Source organism: Lonchura striata, chromosome 4, assembly GCF_050655825.1.
Source record: "Lonchura striata isolate lonStrDom1 chromosome 4, ASM5065582v1, whole genome shotgun sequence".
Taxonomy (NCBI): Eukaryota; Metazoa; Chordata; class Aves; order Passeriformes; family Estrildidae; genus Lonchura; species Lonchura striata.
The window spans coordinates 1,832,675-1,858,150 of NC_140706.1; the positions used below are offsets into that span (position 1 = coordinate 1,832,675).

At 59.1% G+C, this 25,476-nt stretch overlaps 1 protein-coding gene across 8 annotated transcripts; it reads left to right on the forward strand.

Annotated features, from left to right (window-relative positions):
• Positions 1–960: 960 nt before the first annotated feature.
• SIGLEC1 (sialic acid binding Ig like lectin 1) lies at positions 961–24,935 on the forward strand. 8 transcript variants are annotated; one of them, XM_085577389.1, is made up of 23 exons: positions 961–1,162; positions 1,901–2,200; positions 3,360–3,501; positions 3,960–4,319; positions 4,403–4,699; positions 4,933–5,196; positions 6,956–7,216; positions 7,820–8,119; positions 8,849–9,103; positions 9,699–10,001; positions 11,801–12,055; positions 13,057–13,350; positions 14,807–15,061; positions 15,717–16,019; positions 18,106–18,360; positions 19,243–19,548; positions 19,713–19,952; positions 20,155–20,454; positions 20,542–20,796; positions 22,047–22,343; positions 22,669–22,757; positions 23,704–23,776; positions 24,486–24,935. In XM_085577389.1, the coding sequence occupies exons 1-23, from the start codon at positions 1,115–1,117 to the stop codon at positions 24,848–24,850; spliced, it is 5,817 nt and encodes a 1,938-aa protein (XP_085433515.1). In that variant the 5' UTR covers positions 961–1,114; the 3' UTR covers positions 24,851–24,935. The 8 variants fall into 8 exon arrangements, with proteins under 8 accessions (XP_085433515.1, XP_085433509.1, XP_085433513.1 ...); XM_085577383.1 differs by having other exon boundaries at positions 980–1,162; positions 3,411–3,501; XM_085577386.1 differs by having other exon boundaries at positions 981–1,162; positions 22,669–22,768; positions 24,486–24,728.
• Positions 24,936–25,476: the final 541 nt, after the last annotated feature.

Below are 25,476 nucleotides of genomic sequence, written 5' to 3' on the forward strand. Positions count from 1 at the left end.
GGCACCGGGGGGCCGTGGGCATCTCCCTGCTGACTCAGCACCCCGCTGGCACGGCCGGGAGGGGCCGAGGTCCGGCCGGGCACTTTCCCACACTCCCGGGGCACAAGGTCGGGCGTTGACCCCGAGTGGTCACCACGGGCCACCAGTGCCACCACCCGGGTGTCTTTAGGTGGCAGAGCTTAGATCCGGATCAGCCTCTGCATCCCCAGAGCCGCGGTGTCCAGCTGAGAATTCCTTCGGGATTTCCGCTGGCAGAGATCTCTCCTGACTTTGGGGACACCTTCTACCACCCCAGGTGGATCCAACCCCGATGTCCAACCTGGCCTTGGGCACTGCCAGGGATCCAGGGGCAGCCACAGCAAATCTGGGAATTCCAGCCCAGCCAGGAATTCCCTGCCAAGATCCCAGCCCAAGCTCCCCTTTCCCAGTGGGAGCCATTCCCTGGCTCCTGTCCCTCTGTCCCTTGTCCCCAGTCCCTCTCCAGCTCTCCTGGAGTCCCTGCAGGCACTCTGAGCATTCCCTGGATTTTCCCTTCTCCAGGGGAACATTCCCAGCTCTCCCAGAGCTGAGGTGCTCCAGCATTCAGCATTCAGCATTCCCAGGACAACCAGGATCCATTTTGGTGATCCAGGGGACAAACACCATCACTCCAAACATTCCCCTTTCCTTCTTTTCCCATTTATCCTGGAGCCCCACGATCCAGGATATCCTGGGGGTGGGTTGGGATTGGTTTTCCCAGCCGTGTCACCCCCAATTCCCGTTACAACCCCAACCCCTTCCTGGCAGGGTGAGAGCAGAGCCGCCCTCAATTCCATCCAAGCCACAACAAAAAACATTCCCGAGTTATCAGCACAAATCCCAAACCGTTCCCAGAGGGAACAACACCAACCCTGCCCCAGCCCCACCAGCAGGACCCTAAACCCGGAGACCTTGGCGTGCTCCAAACCCACCCTGGCCCCAAAAACACGGAATTAGGGAAAAGCTGCCGCCGTCGCCACTTCCCAAAAATGAGAGCAGGGACACCGAAGGGGAAGTTCTGCGGTTTGGGGCTCCTCACCCTCCTCCCCCAGCCCATAAAGGGACGTCCCTGAGCACGGGGACAGGCGGCTTCCCGATGCCACCGCTCCCGAGGTGGCACTGCCGGAGCCGCCACCACCGCCAGGTACCGCCGTGGTTCTCCAGGGATGGGAAAGGACGGGAATTCTGGGGACAGGGGGTGAGGTCTGGGATGAGGGGTGGGGGTGGCTCGTGGGGGATCCCTTTGGGATGAGCCTCGTTCATCTCCTGCCAGGAGCCAGGGAAGTGCCTGGAATTCCAGGAATCAGATGCAGGCTTGGAGGGGGGGTCACATCCATCCCTTATCCCAAGGAATGGTGTCCCACCCCCCCACACCCCCCCACCATGGTCCCTGTTTCTCTGTTTTTTGGGATGTGATGGAGCTGAAGGGTCCCACACTGGGAATGTCCCCTCCCCGTGCTCATTCCTGCGCCAAAAAAAGTGACTTTTGAACTGCAGGGATAGGTGGGAGATGGGGAAAAAAATTCCTCCCTCTGAGGGTGGGATGGTCCTGGAATGGAATTCCCAGATTTGCTGTGGCTGCCCCATTCCTGGAAATGTCCAAGGCCAGGCTGGACAGGGTTTGGAGCCACCTCGGATAGAGGGAGATGTCCCTGCCCATGGGAATGAGATGAGATTTCAACCCCTCCCATCCCAACCCATTCCTTAAATCCCATTTAGGGACACCAGGGACACATCCCCATCCCAGGTGGCCCCAAGCCCCATCCAGCCCCACACCAAAAGTGTTTTCCTAGAAATCCTTGCAACCCTTGGAATTCCGAGCAGCAGGGCCCCACCACGGGCCGCTGTTCCTGCTGGGTTCCCATCCCGAGGGATCCCTCAGGGGCCCTCGGGAATCGAAACCGGGAGAAACCCGGAGAAGAAACGAAACTTGGCACCAGCACGAGTCGGGGCCTGGATCCCGGCTCTTCCTTCCTCTTCCGGCACAAATCCCGTGACAATCTGTGGCCTCACATCGTCCCCCCCCTTCCAAGCATCGACACCCAGGAGCCATCCCGGCCATCCTCTGTGCTCACAGTCTGGGAAAAAAAAAAAAATCCCAAGTAAAGCTCTCCGGAGCGGGAAATCCACCCCGAAATCCAAGGAGCAGCGAGGAAATTGGATACAGATGTGGGAAAAGGAGGTATGGGAGAAGGAGGGAATGGTGGAGAGGGAAAGGCCGGAGAGGGGGCTGGGAGAGGCCTCGCTCCTCAGGGAGAGACCCAGCAGGGCGCAGAGGAGGACGGAGCTCAGGCAATCCCGTCGCTGATTTTCGGGATATCGGGGAAAAGTTCAGGGCGAAATTATTCGGGTTTGTCATGGAGCGACGAGGGACGAAACGGAAAGGAATGTCAGGAGTTTGCCTGGAGCTGCAAAAAGCCGTAAAATGTTTTCAATAATTCTCTGTTTATTCTTTGTTTTCCTCTTCTTTTTTTTCTTGGTTTATTTTTCTTTTTTCCTTTTCCTTTTCCTTTTCCTTTTCCTTTTCCTTTTCCTTTTCCTTTTCCTTTTCCTTTTCCTTTTCCTTTTTCTTTTCCTTTTTCTTTTCCTTTTTCTTTTTCTTTTTCTTTTTCTTTTTCTTTTTCTTTTTCTTTTTCTTTTTCTTTTTCTTTTTCTTTTTCTTTTTCTTTTTCTTTTTCTTTTTCTTTTTCTTTTTCTCTTTCTTTTTCTTTTTCTTTTTCTTTTTCTTTTTTCTTCTTTTTTGACTTCTTTTTCTTCTCCTTTTTCTTCTTCTTTTTCTTCTTTTTCTTCTTCTTTTTCTTCTTCTCTTTTTCTTCTTCTTTTCCTCTTTTTCTCTTTTCTTTTTATATTTCCTTTTTTCTTTGTTTTTCTTTTTTTCCTTTTTCTTTATTTCCTCTTGCATCTTCCTTCCTTCCTTCCTTCCTTCCTTCCTTCCTTCCTTCCTTCCTTCCTTCCTTCCTTCCCTCCTTCCTTCCTCCTTCCCTCCTTCCATCCTTCCTTCCCTCCTTCCTTCCCTCCTTCCATCCTTCCTTCCCTCCTTCCTTCCTTCCTTCCTTCCTTCCTTCCTTCCTTCCTTCCTTCCTTCCCTCCTTCCTTCCTTCCTTCCTTCCTTCCTTCCTTCCTTCCTTCCTTCCCTCCTTCCTTCCTTCCTTCCTTCCTTCCCTCCTTCCCTCCTTCCTTCCTTCCTTCCTTCCTTCCTTCCTCCTTCCTTCCTTCCTTCCTTCCTTCCTTCCTTCCCTCCTTCCTTCCCTCCTTCCTTCCTCCTTCCCCTCCCTTTTCCCTTCCTGTTTTCCCCCCCCGTGTTGAGGCCTGTCCCGATTCCAGCAGGATTCTTCCCGCAGGGATCCATCCCACCAATTCCGAGGCCCTCAGCCACCTCCTCCTGTCCCCAGGGTTGTGACCCCGCGTCCCCGGTGTCCCCCAGCAGTGCCACCATGCGCCTGCCCCGCTGCCTCGTGCTCCTGGCCAGCCTCGTCCCGCCAGGTATGGGGACAGTGACACCCTGGGGCTTGTCCCCTCTGCGACTGGAGGCCGGGACTGGCCCCAGTGGGTGGGAGCAGGAGCCAGGCGGGAATTCGGGGGATCCCAAGGCTGCTCCTGGGGGGTTTGCCACGATCCCACACTCCTGACGGGCAGGGATGGGGTGACAAAGGGACAGCCAGGCCATGGGAGCAAGGACAAGGCGCCGGTGTGAGAAAATAAATTAGGGAGGCCAGGAGGTCGCCTTCCCTTTCTCCTCGTTATTTAGGCCCAAAAGATCCAGCTTTTCCCAGTTATCTCCCTCTTCTCCACCCCAGAACCTCCTTTTTGGGTGGGGGGTTCATCCCAAATCCCGCCTCCTCTCCCACCTTCCCCACCAAGCACAGGTGACGCGTCCCCAGCGTGTCCTGGGGGAAGCGGGGACACTTCTGGCTCCCTGATCCCGATTTTCCCTGGCACAGCCCTCGGCTCCTGGGGGGTCTCCTACCCCGAGTCGCTGCAGGCCAGCGGCGGGTCCTGCCTGGTTGTCCCCTGCACCTTCAGCTACCCCGCGGATGTGACAACCGCCGACGGCATCGTGGCCATCTGGTACAAGGACTACGACGGCCAGCGGACGCTGGTGTTCCACTCCGCCAGCCCCCAGGATGTGGATCCGCATTTTGGGGGTCGTGCCCAGCTCCTGGGGGACCCCATGGCCCGGAATTGCACCCTGCTGCTGCAGGGGGTGACGCCAGGGGACAGTGGCCTCTACAGGTTCCGCTTCGAGATCATCAATGGCGACCGCTGGTCGGCGTCGCGGGATGTGACCCTGAGCGTTTCGGGTGGGTAAAACACCGAAATTCCCCAAAAAATTCCCTTCTTGCCCATTCCGTGCGGTCATCCTGCCCTCCGCTCTCCATCCCAGAGGATCTGGAGCGTCCCAGTGTCACCGGCAGCGACGAGCAGACCGAGGGACAAAGGTCCGCCTTGGAGTGCTCCACGCCCTACGTTTGTCCCAGGGGTGACACCGTCCTGCGCTGGGAGGGCTACGACCCTCAGGTGTCCGAAGTGTCCAGCCACGTCCAGCTGGACACCAGCGGGGTCAGCCACCAGGTGACCCTGACCAGCTCCTTCACCTGGAAGGACCATTCCAAGAAGCTGCTCTGCGAGGTTTCCGACGGATCCAAGCGGGCGAGCACGGAGGTGGTGCTGCGGGTCAGGCGTACGTGGGGTGGGGACAGAGGACACCTCTGTCACGGCCACCGCAGCCAGGTTCCACTCCTGCCACCCCCCTCCTTCCCTGCAGCATTTTCCTCCCGCTTCTCCCTCCTTTTCCTGCTCCCTGGCCACATCTGTCCCTTAGGTGCCACCTCCTGTCACGCACCTCCCCTTTTCCGTGCCCCCGGGGTGGTGACAGCCCCCTGCGCCCACCACGTCCCTCTGTGTCCCCCGCAGACGCCCCCAAGGACACGCAGGCGTCGCTGAGCCCTTCCTCGGGGAACATCGGCGTGGGTGACACGGTGACCCTGAGCTGCCAGGTGGGCAGCAGCCACCCCCCGGTCTCGGGCTACCGCTGGTACAAGGACGGGGTGGCCGTGGCCACCGAGCGGGTGCTGGCCCTGCGGGGCGTGCGCCGTGAGGACCACGGGCGGTACCACTGCGAGGCCCAGAATGCCCTCGGCACCGGCGTGTCACCTCCTGTCACCCTCCACGTGTTCTGTAAGTGCCACAGGAGCTCCGCCGGGGTGGGACATCGCTGAGTGTCCCAGGCTGGGGTGGTGTGGATTGGGATGGAGGTGGCCAGTGCTGCTGGAGGTTTGGGAATTGGACTGGGATGGAGGTTGCCAGTGCTGCTGGAGGTTTGGGAATTGGACTGGGATGGAGGTTGCCAGTGCTGCTGGAGGTTTGGGAATTGGACGGGGATGGAGGTGGCCAGTGCTGCTGGAGGTTTGGGAATTGGACCGGGATGGAAGTGGCCAGTGCTGCTGGAGGTCTGGGAATTGGACTGGGATGGAGGTGGCCAGTGCTGCAGGAGGTCCGGGAATTGGACCGGGATGGAGGTGGCCAGTGCTGCTGGAGGTCCGGGAATTGGACCGGGATGGAGGTGGCCAGTGCTGCTGGAGGTTTGGGAATTGGACTGGGATGGAGGTGGCCAGTGCTGCTGGAGGTTCAGGAATTGGACTGGGATGGAGGTGGCCAGTGCTGCTGGAGGTTTGGGAATTGGACCGGGACGGAGGTGGCCAGTGCTGCTGGAGGTCCGGGAATTGGACTGGGATGGAGGTGGCCAGTGCTGCTGGAGGTCCGGGAATTGGACTGGGATGGAGGTGGCCAGTGCTGCTGGAGGTCCGGGAATTGGACTGGGATGGAGGTGGCCAGTGCTGCTGGAGGTTCGGGAATTGGACCGGGTTGGAGGTGGCCAGTGCTGCTGGAGGTTCAGGAATTGGACTGGGATGGAGGTGGACAGTGCTGCTGGAGGTTCAGGAATTGGACTGGGGTGGAGGTGGCCAGTGCTGCTGGAGGTTTGGGAATTGGACTGGGTTGGAGGTGGCCAGTGCTGCTGGAGGTCCGGGAATTGGACCAGGATGGAGGTGGCCATTGCTGCTGGAGGTTTGGGAATTGGACTGGGATGGAAGTGGCCAGTGCTGCTGGAGGTCCAGGAATTGGACCAGGATGGAGGTGGCCAGTGCTGCTGGAGGTCCGGGAATTGGACTGGGATGGAGGTGGCCAGTGCTGCTGGAGGTTTGGGAATTGGACCGGGATGGAGGTGGCCAGTGCTGCTGGAGGTTCGGGAATTGGACTGGGATGGAGGTGGCCAGTGCTGCTGAAGGTTCGGGAATTGGGGTGTCCATGCAGGAGGAGGGTGGTGGCCCCGTTGTGCCACACCTCTGTCCCTTGTCTCTGCGATCCCAGAAAACAGGGAGGGATTTCCAGCCAAGGACAGGCAGCAGAGCTGGGAAGGGGTTGGGAGCTCGTGGAGATCCAGAGCCATGGTGGGACAGGACCTTAGGGATCATTCCCACCCTTGCCATGGGCAGGGGCACTTCCCGCTATCCCAGGTGGATCCAGGCCATGTCCATCCTGGCCTGGGGCACTTCCAGGGATCCCAGCTTCTCTGGGAATTCCAGCCCAGCCCCTTCCCACCAGCTCCCGCAGCCAAGACAAATCCCAGCCTTCCCTGCCTGAGCTGGAGCCCCACAGGGAGCATCTCCCCCCAGATGGGTCCCTGTTCTCCCCCCAGATTCCCCCTGATCTCACCCTGAGGGGTGAAAGACCCTTCCCCACCCACCATGAGTTTGGCCCTCGGGGCTTTGCTCTAAATCCAGGTGTCCCCAGCTGGTGGCAGGGGACAAACCCAAATGTACCCCAGCTCTGTCGCTGGGGCTTCCATCTTCTCCCAGGCTCTGCAACGGGGGATTTGGGGCGGGCGCTCAGTTCTCCCGTCCCCAGGGCCATCCCGAACGTGCCCCTTGTCCCTCAGCTGCAGAGATCTCGGCCAGCCCCGCGGCCGAGGTGCGCGAGGGGACAGCCACCACCTTGTCCTGCGACGTGCCCGGGCGGGAGGGACATCCCGAGGAGCTGACCTACACCTGGTACAAGAACGGCGCCTGGCTCAAGGAGGGCCCGGCCCACACCCTCCTCTTCCCCGCGGTGGCCGCCGCTGACGCCGGCTACTACTCCTGCCAAGTGACCAACAGCCAGGGCAGCGACACGGCCCAGGCCATCAGCCTCAGCGTGACGTGTGAGTGCCACCAGCTCCTGCCACACGGGGCCGTGCAAACCCCCCAAAATCCAGGGGATCCCCCCAAAAAATTCATGGCAAAGCCTCTTTCTGAGCACCCCAAGGGTAGATGAGGGGGGGGTCAACCCTGCTGGTTAAATTTTATGGGAATACAACAAATTTTGGCCATGAGGCAAGTGTGAAGGTGACATTAAGTGACATTTGGGATGTGTCCATGGCAGCATCTCCCACTAATCCCCTCCATTCCGTAAGATCTGGGGAGGTTTTTCATGGAGAATCCAGCAGAATAAGAACACCTCAGGAGGTTTTCGGGGGGGGAAATAACCCAGCCACGGGTTGGTTGTGACAATTTTGGGGTAAGTCTGACCCGGTGACACACGGGACAAGCAGATTGCGACATCCAGGCTGAGTGGGAGGACATTTCCCATCCTTGGAAGTGCTCAGGGCCAGGTTGGATGGGGCTGGGAGCCACCTGGGCTAGTAGAAGGTGCTCATGGCACCAGCTGGGATTCAATGTCCCCTCCAACTCAAAGCGCTCCGGGATTGTCCCCGTGACCACAGCACGAGGACATCCCAACCTCAGCACCCTCTCCCATCCCACAGATCCACCCCGAATTCCCACCCTCACGCTCTTCCAGGAGACCCAGGGTGGCCGGCTGGTCATTGTCCGCTGCACTGTGGACAGCCACCCTCCGGCCACCTTGGCCATCGGCCGCGATGGCACCGTGCTGGCCACCAGCGGGGCGCAGGTGGCCCTGGGCCAGCGCCTCGGTGTCACCGCCTCCCGCAATTCCCTGCGGCTGGAAATCCGGGATGCAGGACCCCGGGACGGCGGGAAGTACGGCTGCACCGCCACCAATGTCCACGGCAACGCCAGCGCCACCAAGGTCCTGGTGACCCGCGGTGAGTCCCGTGGTGACACGGCTGCTCCTGGGGTCAGGGTGGCGATGAACCCCCCAAAATCTGGGGGACACGCAGCCCACAGAGCTGCGGGACCCCTGTGGTGGCACTGGGGGACATCGGTGTCCTGGGGGCTGTGTGGTGCCCCTTCCTTAGCAGGGTCAGAGCTGCTTTGGGAGCTGGAAAGGCTCCCGGGTTTTGTTTCCCAAAATGCCAAAGATCAGTAAATTTATGCAAATTTTTCTGCACCCATCTGTCCCCACCAGTCGCTGTCCCCTGCCCCCCAAGTCTGGATTGTTTGGGGTGACAGAGGCAGCAGAAGGAGAGAAAAGATCCACATTCAAGAGGAAAATCCTTTAGGATCCCAAAAAAAAAAAAGCCCAAAAGAGACACCAAAGTCCAATTCCAGAGAAACCAAACCTGTATTTGTGTGTCCCAGTGGGGAGCTGGCAGTCAGACAAGGCCCAGCCAGTGAGAAAAGGGGACAGGGTCTGTCCTGGGAAAAAGTCACCTGGATGAACCTGGCACTTGGAAAAAATGGGAAAAGGTCAGGAAAGGCCCCGTTTGCCTGTGCAGTGTTCCCAGGGAATGTCATTCCCCAAAAACCCACAGACCCCACGGGCTCCGGTGAGGAAGAGGACTCAAGGAAGCCCAGCAAGGAATTGTATCTGGATGGATCCATGGGAAGGATTTCCCTCCTTCCCTGAAATCCCTCTCCCACCTCTCCTCCAGCTGCAGGGCTCCTGGTCCAGCCCTCGGCGGAGGTGACGGAAGGGACCGCGGTCACCCTGACCTGCGTGGGGACAGGGGACATGGAGGAGGAGCTGCTCTACACCTGGTACAGGAACGGCCGGAGGCTCCAGGAGAGCTCATTCCCGACCTTGGAATTCCCGTCCGTCCGCGGGGACGACGCCGGCGCCTTCCAGTGCCAGGTCCGGGGCAGGAACGGCAGCGACACGTCAGAGGCTGTCCCGCTCCGAGTGCTCTGTGAGTGTCCCGTGGGAATTCCAAAGGGTCCTGAGCTGGGGGTGCTCCCACCCTGAGGTTTCCCCCATCCCCACCAGCCACAGCCAAGGAGCTCTTGGGCGGGAATGTGGGGAGGGTGAAAAATTCCCTCTGGCGGGTAAATCTGGGTGCTTTGTGGGAGGAGGAATTTGGAGAATTCCCACCTTCCCAAGAATTTCAAGAACAATAGGTGGTCAGAGAACCATGAATGGTTTGGGCTTGGGGGTCCTCATAACCCATCTCGTTCTGACCCCTCTGCCATGGGCAGGGCACCTCCCACTAGACCAGGTCCAACGTGGATGTCCGAGAGTTTCTCAGGCAGCATTGGGAGCATCGATCCCTTGGATTCCGAGGGTTTTCCCAATGGATCCAGTGGTGTTTTGTCCCCGGATTGGGTTGGGAGGGACCTCAAAGCCCTTCTCATTCCAAGCCCTCTTCCCTTGGCAGGGACACCTCCCACTGTCCCAGGTTCTTCCAAACTCCATCCAACCTGGATGATCAGGCAGTGCTGGAAGCATCAATCCCTTGGATTCTGGGAATTTTCCCAACCTCACGGATCCATTTTTTTCCCCCACAGACCCCCCGAGGCAGCCGGTGCTGAGCTCATTCCTGCAGAGCCAGGGTGGGCGCCTGGGCATCATCCAGTGCTCCGTAGAGAGCGATCCCGAGTCCAACCTCACCCTCCGGAGAGGGGACGATGCCATCGCCTGCACCCAGGGCTGTCCCCAAGCCACCAGCCCCAGAGTCCTCGTCACCAGGTCCTACAACAGCCTGAAGGTGGAAATCCGGGACGTGGTGGTGGAGGATGAGGGGATTTACGTGTGCCAGGCTGGGAATTCCCAAGGAAGCGCCAGCGCCACTGTGGATTTCAAGGCGGACAGTGAGTGGGGACAGGGGACAGGGGACGGGATTGTGGCACCTGGGAATGTTCTGAGGGAGGGGAGCGCGGGAAGGGAATGCTGGGGAAGGAGGCGAGCTCAGGAGATGGTGGCAGGAGGGGCAGAAATGTCACATGGAAATGCCACATGTCCGTGAAATCCAGACGTGGCAATGCCATGTGTCCATGAAATCCAGACATGGAAATGTCACATGTCCATGAAATCCAGATATGGAAGTGCCACATGGAAATGACACACATTCATGAAATCCAGACATGGAAATGTCACATGGAAATGACACACATTCATGAAATCCAGACATGGCAATGCCACATGTCCGTGAAATCCAGACGTGGCAATGCCACGTGTCCATGAAATCCAGACATGGAAATGTCACATGTCCATGAAATCCAGATATGGAAGTGCCACATGGAAATGATACACATTCATGAAATCCATACATGGAAATGCCACCTGTCCATGAAATCCAGACATGGAAATGCCACGTGTCCATGAAATCCAGATGTGGCAATGCCACGTGTCTGTGAAATCCAGACATGGAAATGCCATGTGTCCATGAAATCCAGACATGGAAATGTCACATGTCCATGAAATCCAGATATGGAAGTGCCACATGGAAATGATACACATTCATGAAATCCATACACGGAAATGCCACCTGTCCATGAAATCCAGACATGGCAATGCCACATGGCAATGTCACATGTCCATGAAATCCAGACATGGAAATGTCACATGGAAATGACACACATTCATGAAATCCACACATGGCAATGCCACATGTCCGTGAAATCCAGACATGGAAATGACACGTGTCCATGAAATCCAGACATGGAAGTGCCACATGGAAATGACACACATTCATGAAATCCAGACATGGAAATGCCACATGTCCATGAAATCTAGACATGGAAATGTCACATGTCCATGAAATTCAGACATGGAAATGTTGCATGGAAATGCCACATGTCCATGAAATCCATACATGGAAATGACACGTGTCCATGAAATCCAGATATGGAAGTGCCACATGGAAATGGCACACATTCATGATATCCATACATGGCAATGCCACATGGAAATTCCACATGTCCATGAAACTCAGACATGGAAATGCCACATGTCCATGAAATCCAGACACGGAAATGTCACATGTCCATGAAATCCAGACATGGAAATGTTGCATGTCCATGAAACTCAGACATGGAAATGCCACATGTCCATGAAATCCATACATGGAAATGACACGTGTCCATGAAATCCAGATATGGAAGTGCCACATGGAAATGACACACATTCATGATATCCATACATGGCAATGCCACATGGAAATGCCACATGTCCATGAAACTCAGACATGGAAATGCCACATGTTCATGAAATCCAGACACGGAAATGTCACATGTCCATGAAATCCAGACATGGAAATGTTGCATGGAAATGCCACATGTCCATGAATCTCAGACATGGCAATGCCACATGTCCACAAAACCCAGACATGGAAATGTCACATGTCCACAAAACCCAGACATGGTGGCTCCCCCATGACATTCCAGCCCCTGGTGGGGATTCCCTGGCTCTGTGTGACAGGAACACCGAGCAAAACGTGGCCAAGGGATGTCCCTGGGCTGGTGGCAGTTCCAGCCTCAGAGCTGTCCCCACCACGGCACTGTGGGATCAGCTGCAATTTGCCCGCTGCGGTAGCCACGCTGTCCTTTGGTGGCTTTGAGGGGTTGTCACCCCACCGTTGACACCAGACCCCATTTCCTCCTGCCCACAGCTGCCAATGTCACCGTGTCCCCCTCCCGCCACGTGCTGGAGGGTGACAATGCCACCCTCACCTGTCACCTGAGCAGCGGCTCCATGGCTGTCCCCAATGTCACCTGGTACCACAACGGGCAGCAGATCTCCACGGGCTCGGCCACGTCGCTGGAGCTGCGGCCGGTGCGCAGCAGGGACACCGGGCTGTACCGGTGCCAGGCCAGCACCGCCAGTGGCAGCCGGAGCTCTCCCGACGTCCTCCTGGACGTGCTCTGTGCGTCCCCTTCCTTTCCCCTTTCCCTTCTCTTCCCCTTCTCCACTTCTCCCCTTTTTCCTTTCCCTTCCCTTTCAATTTCCCCTTTTCCCTCCCCCCTTCCCTTCTGTTTCCTTTTTAACTTTCCATTCTCCCATTTTCCTTTCAATTTCCTCATTTTCCTTTTCCTTTCCCTTTTCTGTTTCCCATTCTCTTTCCCTTCACCATCCCCTTCTGTTTCCCTTTTCCCATTTCCTTTTCCCTTTCCCTTCCCCTTCTCCTTCCCTCTCTTCTTCTCCTTCTTTTCCCTTTTCTCTTTTCCCTTTTCCCCTTTCCCTTTTCCTTTTTCCTTTTCCCTTTTCTCTTTTCCCTTTTCCCTTTCCCTTTTCCATTTTTGCTTTCCATTTTCCCTTTTCCCCTTTCCCTTTTCCTTTTTCCTTTTCCCTTTTCTCTTTTCCCTTTTCCCCTTTCCCTTTTCCTTTTTCCTTTTCCCTTTTCCCTTTTCTCTTTTCCCTTTTCCTTCTTCCTTTCCACTTCCCTTTTCCCCTTCCCCCTTCCCCCTTCCCTTTTCCCTTTCCCTTTTCCCCCTTCCCTTTTCCCCCTTCCATTTTCCCTTTTTCCCTTTTCCCTTTTCCCTTTTCCCTTTTCCCTTTTCCCTTTTCCCTTTTCCCTTTTCCCTGTTCCCTTTTCCCCTTTTCCCTTTTCCCTTTTCCCTTCTCCCTTTTCCCTTTTCCCTTTTCTCTTTTCCCTTTTCCCCTTTCCCTTTTCCTTTTTCCCTTTCCCTTTTCCCTTTTCCCTTTTCCCTTTTCCCTTTTCCCTTTTCCCTTTTCCCCTTCCCTTTTCCCTTTTCCCCTTCCCTTTTCCCTGTTCCCTTTTCCCTTTTCCCTTTTCCCTTTTCCCCTTCCCCTTCCCTTTTCCCTTTCCCTCTCCCCCCACCCTTCCCAGACCCCCAGAGCAGTGACCCCTCCCCAGGACCCCTCTCCCGGTGGTGTTCCCGGCCTCTCACCCCATTCCCCCCACAGACCCCCCTCGGGACCCTCTCCTGGCGGCTTTCCTGGAGGCCGAGCAGGGCTCCCTGGCCATCTTCCAGTGCTCCGTGGCCAGCAACCCCCCGGCCCGGCTGGCCCTGCTCCGCGACCAGGAGCTGGTGGCCACCAGCGCCGGCGGGAGCAGCCCGCGGGTCAGCGTCTCCGCTGTCCCCAACTCGCTGCGGGTGGAGATGCGGGAGGTGACGCCAGCCGACGACGGCAGCTACCGGTGCACGGCCGCCAACGCGCACGGCTCCGCGGAGCGACGGCTCTACCTGCGCGTGCAAGGTGGGGAGACCGGGATTCGGGGATCTGAGCGGTCCATCCCATGGGAATGACCACGTGTCTGTGCTCCCAGTGCCACCAGATCCCACCCAGGGATCGGAGCGTCCCTTCCCATGGGAATGACCACGTGTCTGTGCTCCCAATGCCACCAGATCCCACCCAGGGATCGGAGCGTCCCTTCCCATGGGAATGACCACGTGTCTGTGCTCCCAATGCCACCAGATCCCTCCCAGTGCCACCAGATCCCACCCAAAGATCAGAGCAACCCATCCCATGGGAATGACACTGTGTCTGCAATCCCAAGGCCACCAGATCCCACCCAGGGATCAGAGCAGCCCATCCCATGGGAATGACCACATGTCTGTGCTCCCAGTGCCACCAGATCCCTTCTAGGGATCAGAGCGTCCCTTCCCATAGGAATGACCACGTGTCTGCACTCCCAATGCCACCAGATCCCACCCAGGGATCGGAGCGTCCCTTCCCATGGGAATGACCACATGTCTGCACTCCCAGTGCCACCAGATCCCACCCAGGGATCGGAGCGTCCCTTCCCATGGGAATGACCACGTGTCTGTGCTCCCAGTACCACCAGATCCCTCCCAGTGACACCAGATCTCCCCCAGTGCCACCAGATCCCACTCAGAGATCAGAACAACCCATCCCATGGGAATGACCACGTGTCTGTGCTCCCAGTGCCACCAGATCCCTTCTAGGGATCAGAGCGTCCCTTCCTGTGGGAATGACCACGTGTCTGTGCTCCCAGTGCCACCAGATCCCTCCCAGTGACACCAGATCTCCCCCAGTGCCACCAGATCCCACTCAGAGATCAGAACAACCCATCCCATGGGAATGACCACGTGTCTGTGCTCCCAGTGCCACCAGATCCCTTCTAGGGATCAGAGCGTCCCTTCCTGTGGGAATGACCACGTGTCTGTGCTCCCAGTGCCACCAGATCTATCCCAGTGCCACCAGATCCCTCCCAAGGTCACCAGATCCCTCCCAGGGATCGGAGCGTCCCTTCCCATGGGAATGACCACGTGTCTGTGCTCCCAATGCCACCAGATTCCTCCTAGGGATCAGAGAGCAACCCATCCCATGGGAATGACACTGTGTCCATGCTCCCAGTGCCACCAGATCCCTCCCAAGGCCACCAGATCCCACCCAGGGATCGGAGCGTCCTTTCCCATGGGAATGACCACGTCTGCACTCCCAGTGCCACCAGATCCCCCCTCCCAGTGCCACCCCCTGCCCATATTCCAACACCTCAGCCCTGGGCATCTCGAGGAGGAGCTGGGGACACCCTAAGGGGACAGGGAGCCCCAATATTGCATCGGAGCTGTCCCAAATCCTTGGACAGAGTGGGAATATCGCACCCCACAGGTCACGGAAGTGACGAGGGGACACCGGCAGTGCCGAGCTCTGCCCTGTCCCCTCTGAGCTGGCGCTGTCCCCACTCCAGCCGCCCGAGTCCTGATCTCACCGTCCTCGGAGGTGCTGGAAGGTGACAACGTGTCCCTGATGTGCCAGGTGGCCGGAGAGCCACCGGGTGACACCGTCTACTCCTGGTACAAGGACAGCAAGTGGCTCCAGGAGGGTCCCGACAGCGTCCTCGTGCTGTCCCCTGCCACCAGCGCTGCCACCGGGCTCTACCACTGCCGGGCCCGGGGCTCCGCGGGGACCAGTGTGTCCCCCGCTGTCACCCTGCGCGTCTGCTGTGAGCGGGACCCGCCAGGGGACGGGACGGGACGGGACGGGATGGGATGGGATGGGATGGGATGGGATATGATGGATGGATGGATGGAACAGAATTGGGATGGGAGGACTTGGGATTGATTTGGGATGGGATGGAATTGGGATGAAACGGGGTGGAACAAAATGAGATGGGGAGGAAATGCAATGGAATGGGACGGGACGGGACGGGATGGGACGGGACGGGACGGGACGGGATGGGACGGGACGGGACGGGACGGGACGGGACGGGATGGGATGGGATGGGATGGGATCCATGGGATGGGATCCATGGGATGGGATGGGATGGGATGGGATGGGACGGGACGGGACGGGACGGGACGGGACGGGACGGGACGGGACGGGACGGGATGGGATGGGATGGGATGGGATCCATGGGATGGGATGGGATGGGATCCATGGGATGGGATGGGATGGGATGGTGCCAATGGGATGGTGACGATGGGATGATACCGACGGGATGGTGCTGATGGGACGGGATCATATCACTGGAATGATGCCATTGGGATGGTGCCAAGTGGATGGTACCACTGGAACGGTGCCACTGGAATGGCACTGATGGGATGGCACCTCGCTGGGTGCCGGGGGTCTCTGGGTGCATCTCCCACCCTCCCTGGCAGACCCCCCACGGGTGCCGGTGCTCAGCACCTTCCTGGAGCCCCCGTCGGGCCAGCGCGGGATCCTGGAGTGCTCCGTGGACAGCTTCCCACCGGCACAGCTGGCCCTCTTCAAGGACGGGGCCCTGGTGGCCTCCACGGCGCTGTCACCTCCTGTCCCCCGGCCACGGCTCAGTGTCACCTCGGCCACCAACGCGCTGCGTGTCCTCGTCCGCCCCGTGCTGCTGCAGGACGAGGGCGAGTACCGGTGTGTGGCCACCAACGCCCACGGCAACGCCAGTGCCGCCGGGAACTTCTCCGGAGGAGGTGGGTCACTGGGATGGGATGGGATCCATGGGATGGGATCCATGGAATGGGATCCATGGGATGGGATCCATGGGACGGGATGGGATCCATGGGGTGGGATGGGATCCTTGGGATGGGATCCATGGAATGGGATGGGATCCATGGGGTGGGATCCATGGGATGGGATGGGATCCTTGGGATGGGATCCATGGAATGGGATCCATGGGGTGGGATCCATGGGATGGGATGGGATCCATGGAATGGGATCCATGGGGTGGGATGGGATCCATGGGATGGGATGGGATCTATGGGGTGGGATGGGATCCTTGGGATGGGATGGGATCCATGGAATGGGATCCATGGGATGGGATCCATGGGGTGGGATCCATGGGATGGGATGGGATCCATGGAATGGGATCCATGGGATGGGATCCATGGGGTGGGATCCATGGGATGGGATGGGATCCATGGAGTGGGATCCATGGGATGGGATCCATGGAATGGGATCCATGGAATGGGATGCGATCCATGGGGTGGGATCCATGGGATGGGATGGGATCCATGGGGTGGGATGGGATCCTTGGGATGGGATCCATGGGATGGGATGGGATCCATGGGGTGGGATGGGACCCTTGGGATGGGATGGGATGGGATGGGATGGGATGGGATGGGATGGGATGGGATGGGATGGGATGGGATGGGATGGGATGGGATGGGATGGGATGGGATGGGATGGGATGGGGTGGGATCCATGGGATAGGATAGGATCCGTGGAATGGGATGGTATGGGGTGGAGCAGGATCCATGGGATGGGATGGGGTGGGATGGGATCCATGGGATAGAAATGGGAATAGGGTGGGAAGGGGATGGAGAGCTGCAGGCAGCAGATGGAATGATGGGATTTGGGTTATGGTGATGAGGTGAAGGAATGGGGGAGAGAGTGTGGAGAGCAGCTGGAAAAGGATGGATAGGATGAAAACGGGGAATAAAAATGTGGAAAATCCATGTTTATGGGGATGGAGGTATTCCCAGAGAGCTGCAGGTGTCCCAGGCATGTGGCAAAGGGACACGGCTCCACTTGGATGTGGTTCTGGGAGCTGGCTTTGCTGTGTCCATCCATGGCACCGCCCTGCTGCCATCATCCCGGGAATCATGAAACCATGGAATGTTTGGGTTTGGAGAGACCTCAAATCCCATCAATCCCACCCCTGCCATGGGCAGGAACACCTTCCACTATCCCAAGCTGCTCCAAGCCCCATCCAACCTGACCTTGGACACTTCCAGGGATGGAGCACCCCAACAAATCCATGGGAACACCACGGGAATGGTGTCACCTGGGGGTTGTGGTGGCCGTTCCCCCTTTTTACTGCCCTGCAACTCCATGACTTTCCCACTCTGGAAAGTGAGGGATCTCCACTTTTTTCCCTGGAATTGAGGCATCCCCACTTTTTCCTGGAAAGTGAGAGATCACCACTTTTTTCTGGAAGTGAGGGATTGCCACTTTTCCCTGGAAGTGAGGGATCATTTTTTCCCTGGAAGTGAGGGATCCCCACTTTTTCCTGGAAGTAAGAGATCACTTTTTTCCCTGGAAGTGAGAGATCACCAATTTTTCTTGGAAGTGAGGGATCCCCACTTTTTCCTGGAAGTAAGAGATCACTTTTTTCCCTGAAAGTGAGAGATCACCAATTTTTCTTGGAAGTGAGGGATCCCCACTTTTTCCTGGAAGTAAGAGATCACTTTTTTCCCTGGAAGTGAGGGATCCCCACTCTTTCCTGGAAGTGAGGGATCCCCACTTTTTCCTGGAAGTGAGGGATCACTTTTTTTCCTGGAAGTGAGGGATCCCCACTCTTTCCTGGAAGTGAGGGATCACTTTTTTTCCTGGAAGTGAGGGATCCCCACTTTTCCCTGGAAGTGAGGGATCACTTTTTTTCCTGGAAGTGAGGGATCCCCACTTTTTCCTGGAAGTGAGGGATCACTTTTTTTCCTGGAAGTGAGGGATCCCCACTCTTTCCTGGAAGTGAGGGATCACTTTTTTTCCTGGAAGTGAGTGATCCCCACTCTTTCCTGGAAGTGAGGGATCCCCACTCTTTCCTCCCCTGCCGTGCAGCCGCCCGGGTCTGGATCTGGCCGTCCCCAGACGTGCGGGAAGGGGACACTGCCACCGTCACCTGCGCGGTGGCAGGAGGGGACCGGGACGTGCTGAGCTACACCTGGTACCGGAACCAGGTGTGGCTGGGCACCGGCTCTTCCCAAAATCTCACCTTCCCCGGGGTCACCACCTCCGACGCCGGCTCCTACCAGTGCTCCGTACGGACTCCGGCCCGGAACCACAGTGCCACTCCTGCCACCCTCAACGTCCTCTGTGAGTCCCCAGGTGACAGCTTCGTGTCACTTGGTGTCACTTGGTGTCACCCCTCGGTCGGTTCCCGTGGCTGGAGAGATGGGGCAGTAAGGCCTGGTTTAATCGGCGGGGATTAATTAATTAGGGGAGCTCAGAAAATGTATTCCAGAGGATCATTAAGCTCAGCTTCATACCCCAGACCTGCCTGGAGACCCCAAAACCTTCTCCAAGTTTCCCTGTGCTCCACACCAAACCCAGCAGGAAAATCCTTGGCTTTAATACTGGATTTAGGACTTTTTTGTTTTTATCCCTAACTGGGAAAATTAAAACCAGACTTTGCTTTAAAAAAAAAAAAAAGAAAAAGAGGGGAAAAAATGTCGTTGCAAATCAGAACATGAGGGGGGTTTTCCCCAGTTTTTTATGTGAAAAAAATGGTGTTAATTTATAAATTATAAATATTAGTGATGAATGTGAGGTGGAAGCTCTGGAGCATGAGGAATCCCTGGCATGAAGGGCTTGGAGCTCCAGGAGGGCTGAAGGAGCTGGGAAGGGGCTCAGCGTGGAGAAAAGGGGGATCAGGGGGGACCTTGTGGCTCTGCACAGCTCCTGCCAGGAGGGGACAGCCGGGGGGGGATGGGGAACGAGGGGCGGGACAAAGGGACGCAGCCTCAAGCTGTGCCAGGAGCGGTTTTGCTTGGATATTGGGAATTTTGGAGTTTTTCCCACCTGGAAAGTCCAGCGGTGGAGTTCCATCCTCAGGATGTGGCGCTCGGGGACGCGCTCAGCGGTGGCCTGGGTCAGCGCTGTGGGACCCTTGGACTCCGTGAGCTCCAAGGGCTTTCCCAACCCAACCAATTCCACGATTATCCCTAAAAATATCCCCATATTTTTCCCGTCCCACAGACCCCCCCAGGAACCTGCGGCTGCAATCCTTCGTGGAGAGCAGCCAGGGGACGGCCACCATCCTGCTGTGCGCCGTGGACAGCCACCCCCCGGCCCAGCTCACCCTGCTCAAGGGGGGACACCCGGTGGCCTCCAGCCCCCCCAGAGGAGGTGACACCCCCCGGCAGAGCATCCGTGTGTCCCCCTCTCCCAACGCGCTGCGCTTGGAATTCCGGGAAGCCTCCGAGGAGGATGAGGGTGAATACGAGTGCCAGGCACGGAGCGCCCTCGGTGACACCCACGCGTCCCTCACGCTCCGGGTGCAAGGTGAGGAGGGGGACAAGGGGCTTGGGGACACTGCCAGGGGCGGCGTTGAAGGGTGCAGGATTTGGGCTACCCAACTTTGGAGAGGCTGGAGGTTGGGGACACCAACTTGGGGCTGGGGGGCTTCAAAGGGAGAACGTGACCAAAATCCTCTCCGCTCCCCGCAGCCACCAGGGTGCTGGTGCGACCCTCGGCCGAGGTGGCGGAGGGGACAGAGGTGACCCTGACGTGCCAGGCCCCTCGCGCGCAGCCGGGGACCCTCTACACGTGGTTCAAGAACGGGCGGTGGGCGACAGAGGGACCCGAGCCCTCGCTGGGGCTCCGTGGCCACCGCTCCGACGCGGGGCTCTACGGCTGCCGGGCGGGCCGGGGGCCCCGCGCCACCCCCGTGGGCCTCGCCGTGCTCTGTGAGTGGGGGGCGACATCTCCGGGCTGGGGTGGGGGGACAGCAGGGGACACCAGGACACGCCGCCCCCGCGGGGACAGCGCTGCCCGGTCTGTGTCGACACGCGGCCACAGCGCAGCCCCTCCTCGGGGGGAAGGGGACACAAGGTGGGGGACACAAGGGGGGACACAAGAAGGGGACAAGGGCTGTCCTTGTCGCCGCAGATGCCCCGCAGGAGCCCAGCTTCGTGGCGCTGGTGGAGCCCCGCGGGGGGCGACAGGCGGTGCTGCTCTGCTCCGCCGACGGTGTCCCCCCGCCGGACATCTCCGTGAGCAGGGGACAAGGCCACCCACCCCTGGCCACCAGCCACGGCTCCCCTGACCCCCGCTTCGAGGTCCGGGCCACCCCCACGTCGCTGCGGGTGGCGATGGCGGGGCTGGAGCCCGGCGACGCGGGGCTCTACCTGTGCTCGGCCACCAACAGCCGCGGCTCGGCCACCGCGGCCCTGCGGCTGGAAGTGCCAGGTGAGGTGTCCCCGAGTCCCCAAGTGGCCGAGGTGTGGGGCTGTGACCTTCCCGGCCGCTCCTGGAGTCGCCAATGTCCCTCCTCAGGGGTGACGCTGGCGGTGGAGCCCTCGCAAGAAGTCCTCGAGGGCACCCGGGCCACCATGAGCTGCTCGGCCACCGCGTGGGGGGACAAAGGTGTCAACTACACGTGGTACCGCGACGGGCGGTGGCTTTGGGAGGGACCGAGCGGCTCCTTCGTCCTCGGCCGCGTGTCCAGCGCCGACGCCGGCTCCTACCGGTGCCAGGCCAGCGGGACATGGGGCACGGCCACCTCTGTCCCCCTCAGCCTCAGTGTCCTCTGTGAGTGTCCAAGCCGCGTGTCCCCATTCCCTGTCGCTTGTGTCACCTCCGCTAGGCCGAGGAGAGTTTCCTCCTCTTCCTCTTCCCGCCCTGCTTCCCTCCCTTTGGGGATTTTTGGGGATTTTTTAAAAGGCAGATTTGGGGCCAAAATGCTCCAAAATGGAGAAATTCTCTGGCTGGGTGTGGAATGAGGGGCTGAGGAACATGGGAAGCCACCAGGGCTTGCATGGATGGGGATGATCCACAATGGAGAAGGGATGAGTTAGAAAGCTCTTGGTGACCTGGGGAAGGGGATTTGGGTTTTTTTTAAAATGCAGATTTGGGGCCAAAATGCTCCAAAATTGAGAAATTCTCTCTCTGGGTGTGGAATGAGGGGCTGAGGAACATGGGAAGCCACCAAGGTGGAGATGGATGGGGTGGGGATGAACCAGGATGGAGAAGGGATGAGTTAGGAAGTTCTTGGTGACCTGGGGAAGGGGATTTGGGGTTTTTATAAATGCAGATTTGGGGCCAAAATGCACCAAAATGGAGGAATTCTCTGGCTGGGTGTGGAATGAGGGGCTGAGGAACATGGGAAGCCACCAGGGTGGAGATGGATGGGGTGGGGATGATCCAGGATGGAGAAGGGATGAGTTAGGAAGCTCTTGGTGACCTGGGGAAGGGGATTTGGGGCTTTTTTAATGCAGATTTGGGGCCAAAATGCTCCAAAACAGAGGAATTCTCTCTCTGGGTGTGGAATGAGGAGATGGACAACACGGGAAGCCACCAGGGCTTGGATGGATGGGGATGGTGCAGGATGGAGAAGGGATGAGTTAGGAAGTTCTTGGTGACCTGGGGAAGGGGATTTTGGGTTTTTTTAGGATTAATCCTTCAGAAGTTGGCTTTGGAGCCAAAAAGCTCTAGGCTGAGGGGTTCTGCAGCTGGAGGTGGAGCAAAGGGCTGGAGAGGGTGTGACGGTGATCCAGGCGGGAGGAGGGATGCGTTAGGACACTTTTGGGAAAGGGATTTGGGGTTTTTTTAGGATTGCCCCTCAAAAATCAGATTTGGAGCCCAGAAGCTCCAAATCAGGAAGATTCTCCAGCTTGGGGGTGGCACGACAAACACCAGAGAGGGTTTGAATCCCCCGGCTCCGGGACGAGCGGAGTGGGACAAATCCAGGGCCACTTTAAACCACTTCTGGTGGCCACCCAGGCCAGCTGGGGGCTGTCCCCGCCCGTGTCCCCACTGCCACCCTGGCTGTCCCCTCACAGACCCTCCTCGGGCCGTCTCGGTGAGCACCTTCCTGGAGAACCAGAACGGGCGCGGGGCCATCGTGCTGTGCACGGCCCAGAGCCACCCGCCCTCCTGGCTGGCCCTGCACCACCGCGGCCACCTCCTGGCCACCAGCCTGTCCCCCGCTGTCACCCCCGGGGTCCGGGCCACCCCCTCGCACAACGCCCTGCGCGTGGAGCTGGTGGCCGCGGGGACGGGGGCCGGGGGACGCTACGTCTGCGTGGCCACCAACGCGCTGGGCAACGCCACGGCCAGCGCTGACCTCGACGTCCACAGTGAGTGGGGCCGGACCTTCAACGGGGGCGTGGAAATCCTAAAAAAATTCCCTGGAAGTGGGGAAGGGGATGGGACAATGGAATGGGTCAGAGGGCAAAATAGGAGGGTGGCACTGGTGGCTGTGTTGGGGACATCTCCTGCCCACAACAGGGTGGCCTTTAGGACGGGGGACAGTGGCAGCTGTGACTTGCCCCCACGTGTGTCTTCACCCCAAATGCTGCCTGCCTGTCCCCCATTTTGTCACCCCAGGGTCCCCTTCACCCCTTTCGGGGCGCCCCGAGGTCTGGGGGGTCCTGCTGGCACTGACCCCACCTCTGTCCCCAGTTCTCAGCCACCTGTGGACCTTTCGTGTCCTGTCCGGGCTCCTCGTGGCCATCGTGGCCATCGCCATCGTGGCCCTGCTGGCCGTGAAGGTGTGGCCCAGGTGACGTCCTGGATGGGGCAGCGTGGGGGGACAGGGACACCAGGGTGGCACAGGGACCCCAGGGTGGCAGAGGGACCCCAGGGTGGCACAGGGACCCTGGGATGGTGGTCAGGGACACCAGGGTGGCACAGGGACCCTGGCATGGGGGACAGGGACACCAAGATGGCACAGGGACCCTGGGATGGGGGACAGGGACACCACGATGGCACAGGGACCCTGGGATGGGGGACAGGGACACCAAGATGGCACAGGGACCCTGGGGTGGGTGGACAGGGACCCCAGAGGGGGACAGGGACCCCAGGGTGGCATAGGGACCACAGGATCAGGGGACAGGGACACTGAGATGGTGGCACAAGGACCCTGGGGTGGGGGGACAGGGACCCCAGGGGAGGACAGGGACCATGGGGTCAAGGGACAAGGACCCTGGCATCAGGACAAGGGTCTTGGTGTAGGGACAGGGACCCCAGGGTGGGAGGACAGGGACCGCAAGGTGGTGGGACAGTGACCCCAATGTCATGGAAAGGACCCCAAGGGTGGCACAGGGATCCCAGAGTCAGGGGACAGTGACCCCATGGTGGGACAGGGACTCTGGGATGGAGGGACAAGGACCCCAGGTGGCACAAGGACCCTGGCACAGTGACAAGGACCCCGGGGTGGTGGGACGGTGACCCTGGCACGGTGACAAGGACCCCGGGGTGGTGGGACGGTGACCCTGGCACGGTGACAGGGACCTCGGGGTGGTGGGACGGTGACCCTGGCATGGTGACAAGGACACCTCGGTGGTGGGAAGGTGACCCCAGCACGGTGACAGGGACCTCGGGGTGGTGGGACGGTGACCCTGGCACGGTGACAAGGACTCCAGGGTGGTGGGACGGTGACCCTGGCACAGTGACAAGGACCCCGGGGAGGTGGCAGCTCCCTGTGCTCCCTGCCAGGATCAGGAAGTTCCGGAGCTGGTCCCGTGCCGAGGACACCCTGGAGCTGAGGAGCAAACAGGACCTGCCACAGGTGGGGACATCAGTGGGGACAGCCCTGGGGTCCCCTGGGCTCTCGGGGGGTCCTTTCCCCGCTGTGGGAATGGGATGTGGATTCGGGATCCGGCCCGGCCTGGTGGCCCCGTGGTGCCACCACTGCCATGGCTGTCACTGTCACAGGGACAGGAGGGACAGAGCCACGTGGGGACCCAAAATTCCCACCCAGCCTCATTCCAGAGGGGCTCCATGGCACAGAGGGATGGCAGCCCCTCCCGGGATGTCCTCTGTCCCCATGGAGTGTCCCCAGCCGTGGGCAGGGTGTCCCCAGACACAGACAAGGTGTCCCCAGCCATGGACAGAATGTCCCCAGCCATGGGCAGGGTGTCCCCAGCCATGGACAGAATGTCCTCACAGATAAGGTGTCCCCAGACACAGACAGGATGTCCCCAGCCATGGACAGAATGTCCCCAGAGACAGACAGGGTGGCCCCAGACACTGACAGAATGTCCCTAGACACAGATAGAGTGTCCCCAGCCATGGACAGAATGTCCCCAACCATGGGCAGGGTGTCCCCAGCCATGGACAGAATGTCCCCAGACACAGGCATGGTGTCCCCAGACACGGACATAATGTCCTCAGACACAGACAAAGTGTCCCCAACCATGGACAGAATGTCCCCAGACATGGGCAGGGTGTCCCCAGACACGGACAGGATGTCCCCAGCCTCTCCCACCCTTTTCCAGATGGATGGAGCATCCTGACCCGCTGGCTCTTGGACGCCAGGCCGGCTGTGGCCGCTGGAATTTCCCATTCCTGGCTGGATCCAGGGACTCCCCCGGGGATCCCCCAGCCCCATTCCAGCCCTTTGTCCCTTCCCGATGGACCCTTGTCACCACCTCACGTGCCAGGCGCCACCAGTGACACCTCCGGGCTGGGAAATCCCGGGACAAGAATAAAATCCAACCTCCCGGTGCTGGGAACGTCCTGTTTGTCACCAGCTGTCCCTTTTCCCTGCCATCCATCCCGGTGTCCCCTTGGAGAGGGGGACACAGGGGTCCCGATCCACTCGTGTCCCAAGCCACCCGTGTCCCCTCGGTGCCTGGAGTGAGGGGACCTGGGGCTGGGGACTCTGCTTGATGGTGGCAGCTGGCGGTGTCCCCTCTGGCCGTGTCCCCTCTGGCCGTGTCCCCGCTGCCATTAGAGGTCACTCTGCGGCCACCTTGCCACCAGACCTGGCCACGGCCGCGGGGATGGGGCTTTGGGATGTGGAGCTGGAGCTTCCCGGGAATGGGGCGGTTTTGGGATCGGGGGTCCCGTGGGTGTTTAATCCCCCACTGAAGCAGGGTGCTGGGCTGTCCCCATCCTTGTCACTGGTCCCTGTCCTTGTCCCCAGTCCTGCTCCCGTGTCAGCACTGGTGTCTGTCCCCATCCCCATTTCCAGCCCCAGGCGCCACCTCCGGTCCCATCCCTGTCCCCATCCCTGTCCCCATCCCCATCCGTGTCCCCATCCCTGTCCTCACCCTTGTCCCCATCCTTTTCTCCAGTCCCATCTCTGTCCCCATTGTTGTCCCCATTCCTGCCCTCATCCTTGTCCCCATCCTCATCTCCTGTCCCATCCTTGTCCCCACCCGTGTCCCCTCCTCTCATCATCCCCACCCGTGTCCCCATCCCTGTCCCCATTCCTGTCCCCTCTTCTCTCATTGTCCCTGTCCCTGTCCCCATCCCTGTCCCCAT

Bases quoted from the DNA above. Each gene is read 5' to 3' on its own strand.
- SIGLEC1 (XM_085577389.1), top strand. From the start codon at position 1,115: ATGCCACCGCTCCCGAGGTGGCACTGCCGGAGCCGCCACCACCGCCAG. The intron at 2,201-3,359 runs GTATGGGAGAAG...TTCTTCCCGCAG, and splicing joins TACAGATGTGGGAAAAGGAG to GGATCCATCCCACCAATTCC. The intron at 23,777-24,485 runs GTGGGGACATCA...ACCCTTTTCCAG, and splicing joins GCAAACAGGACCTGCCACAG to ATGGATGGAGCATCCTGACC.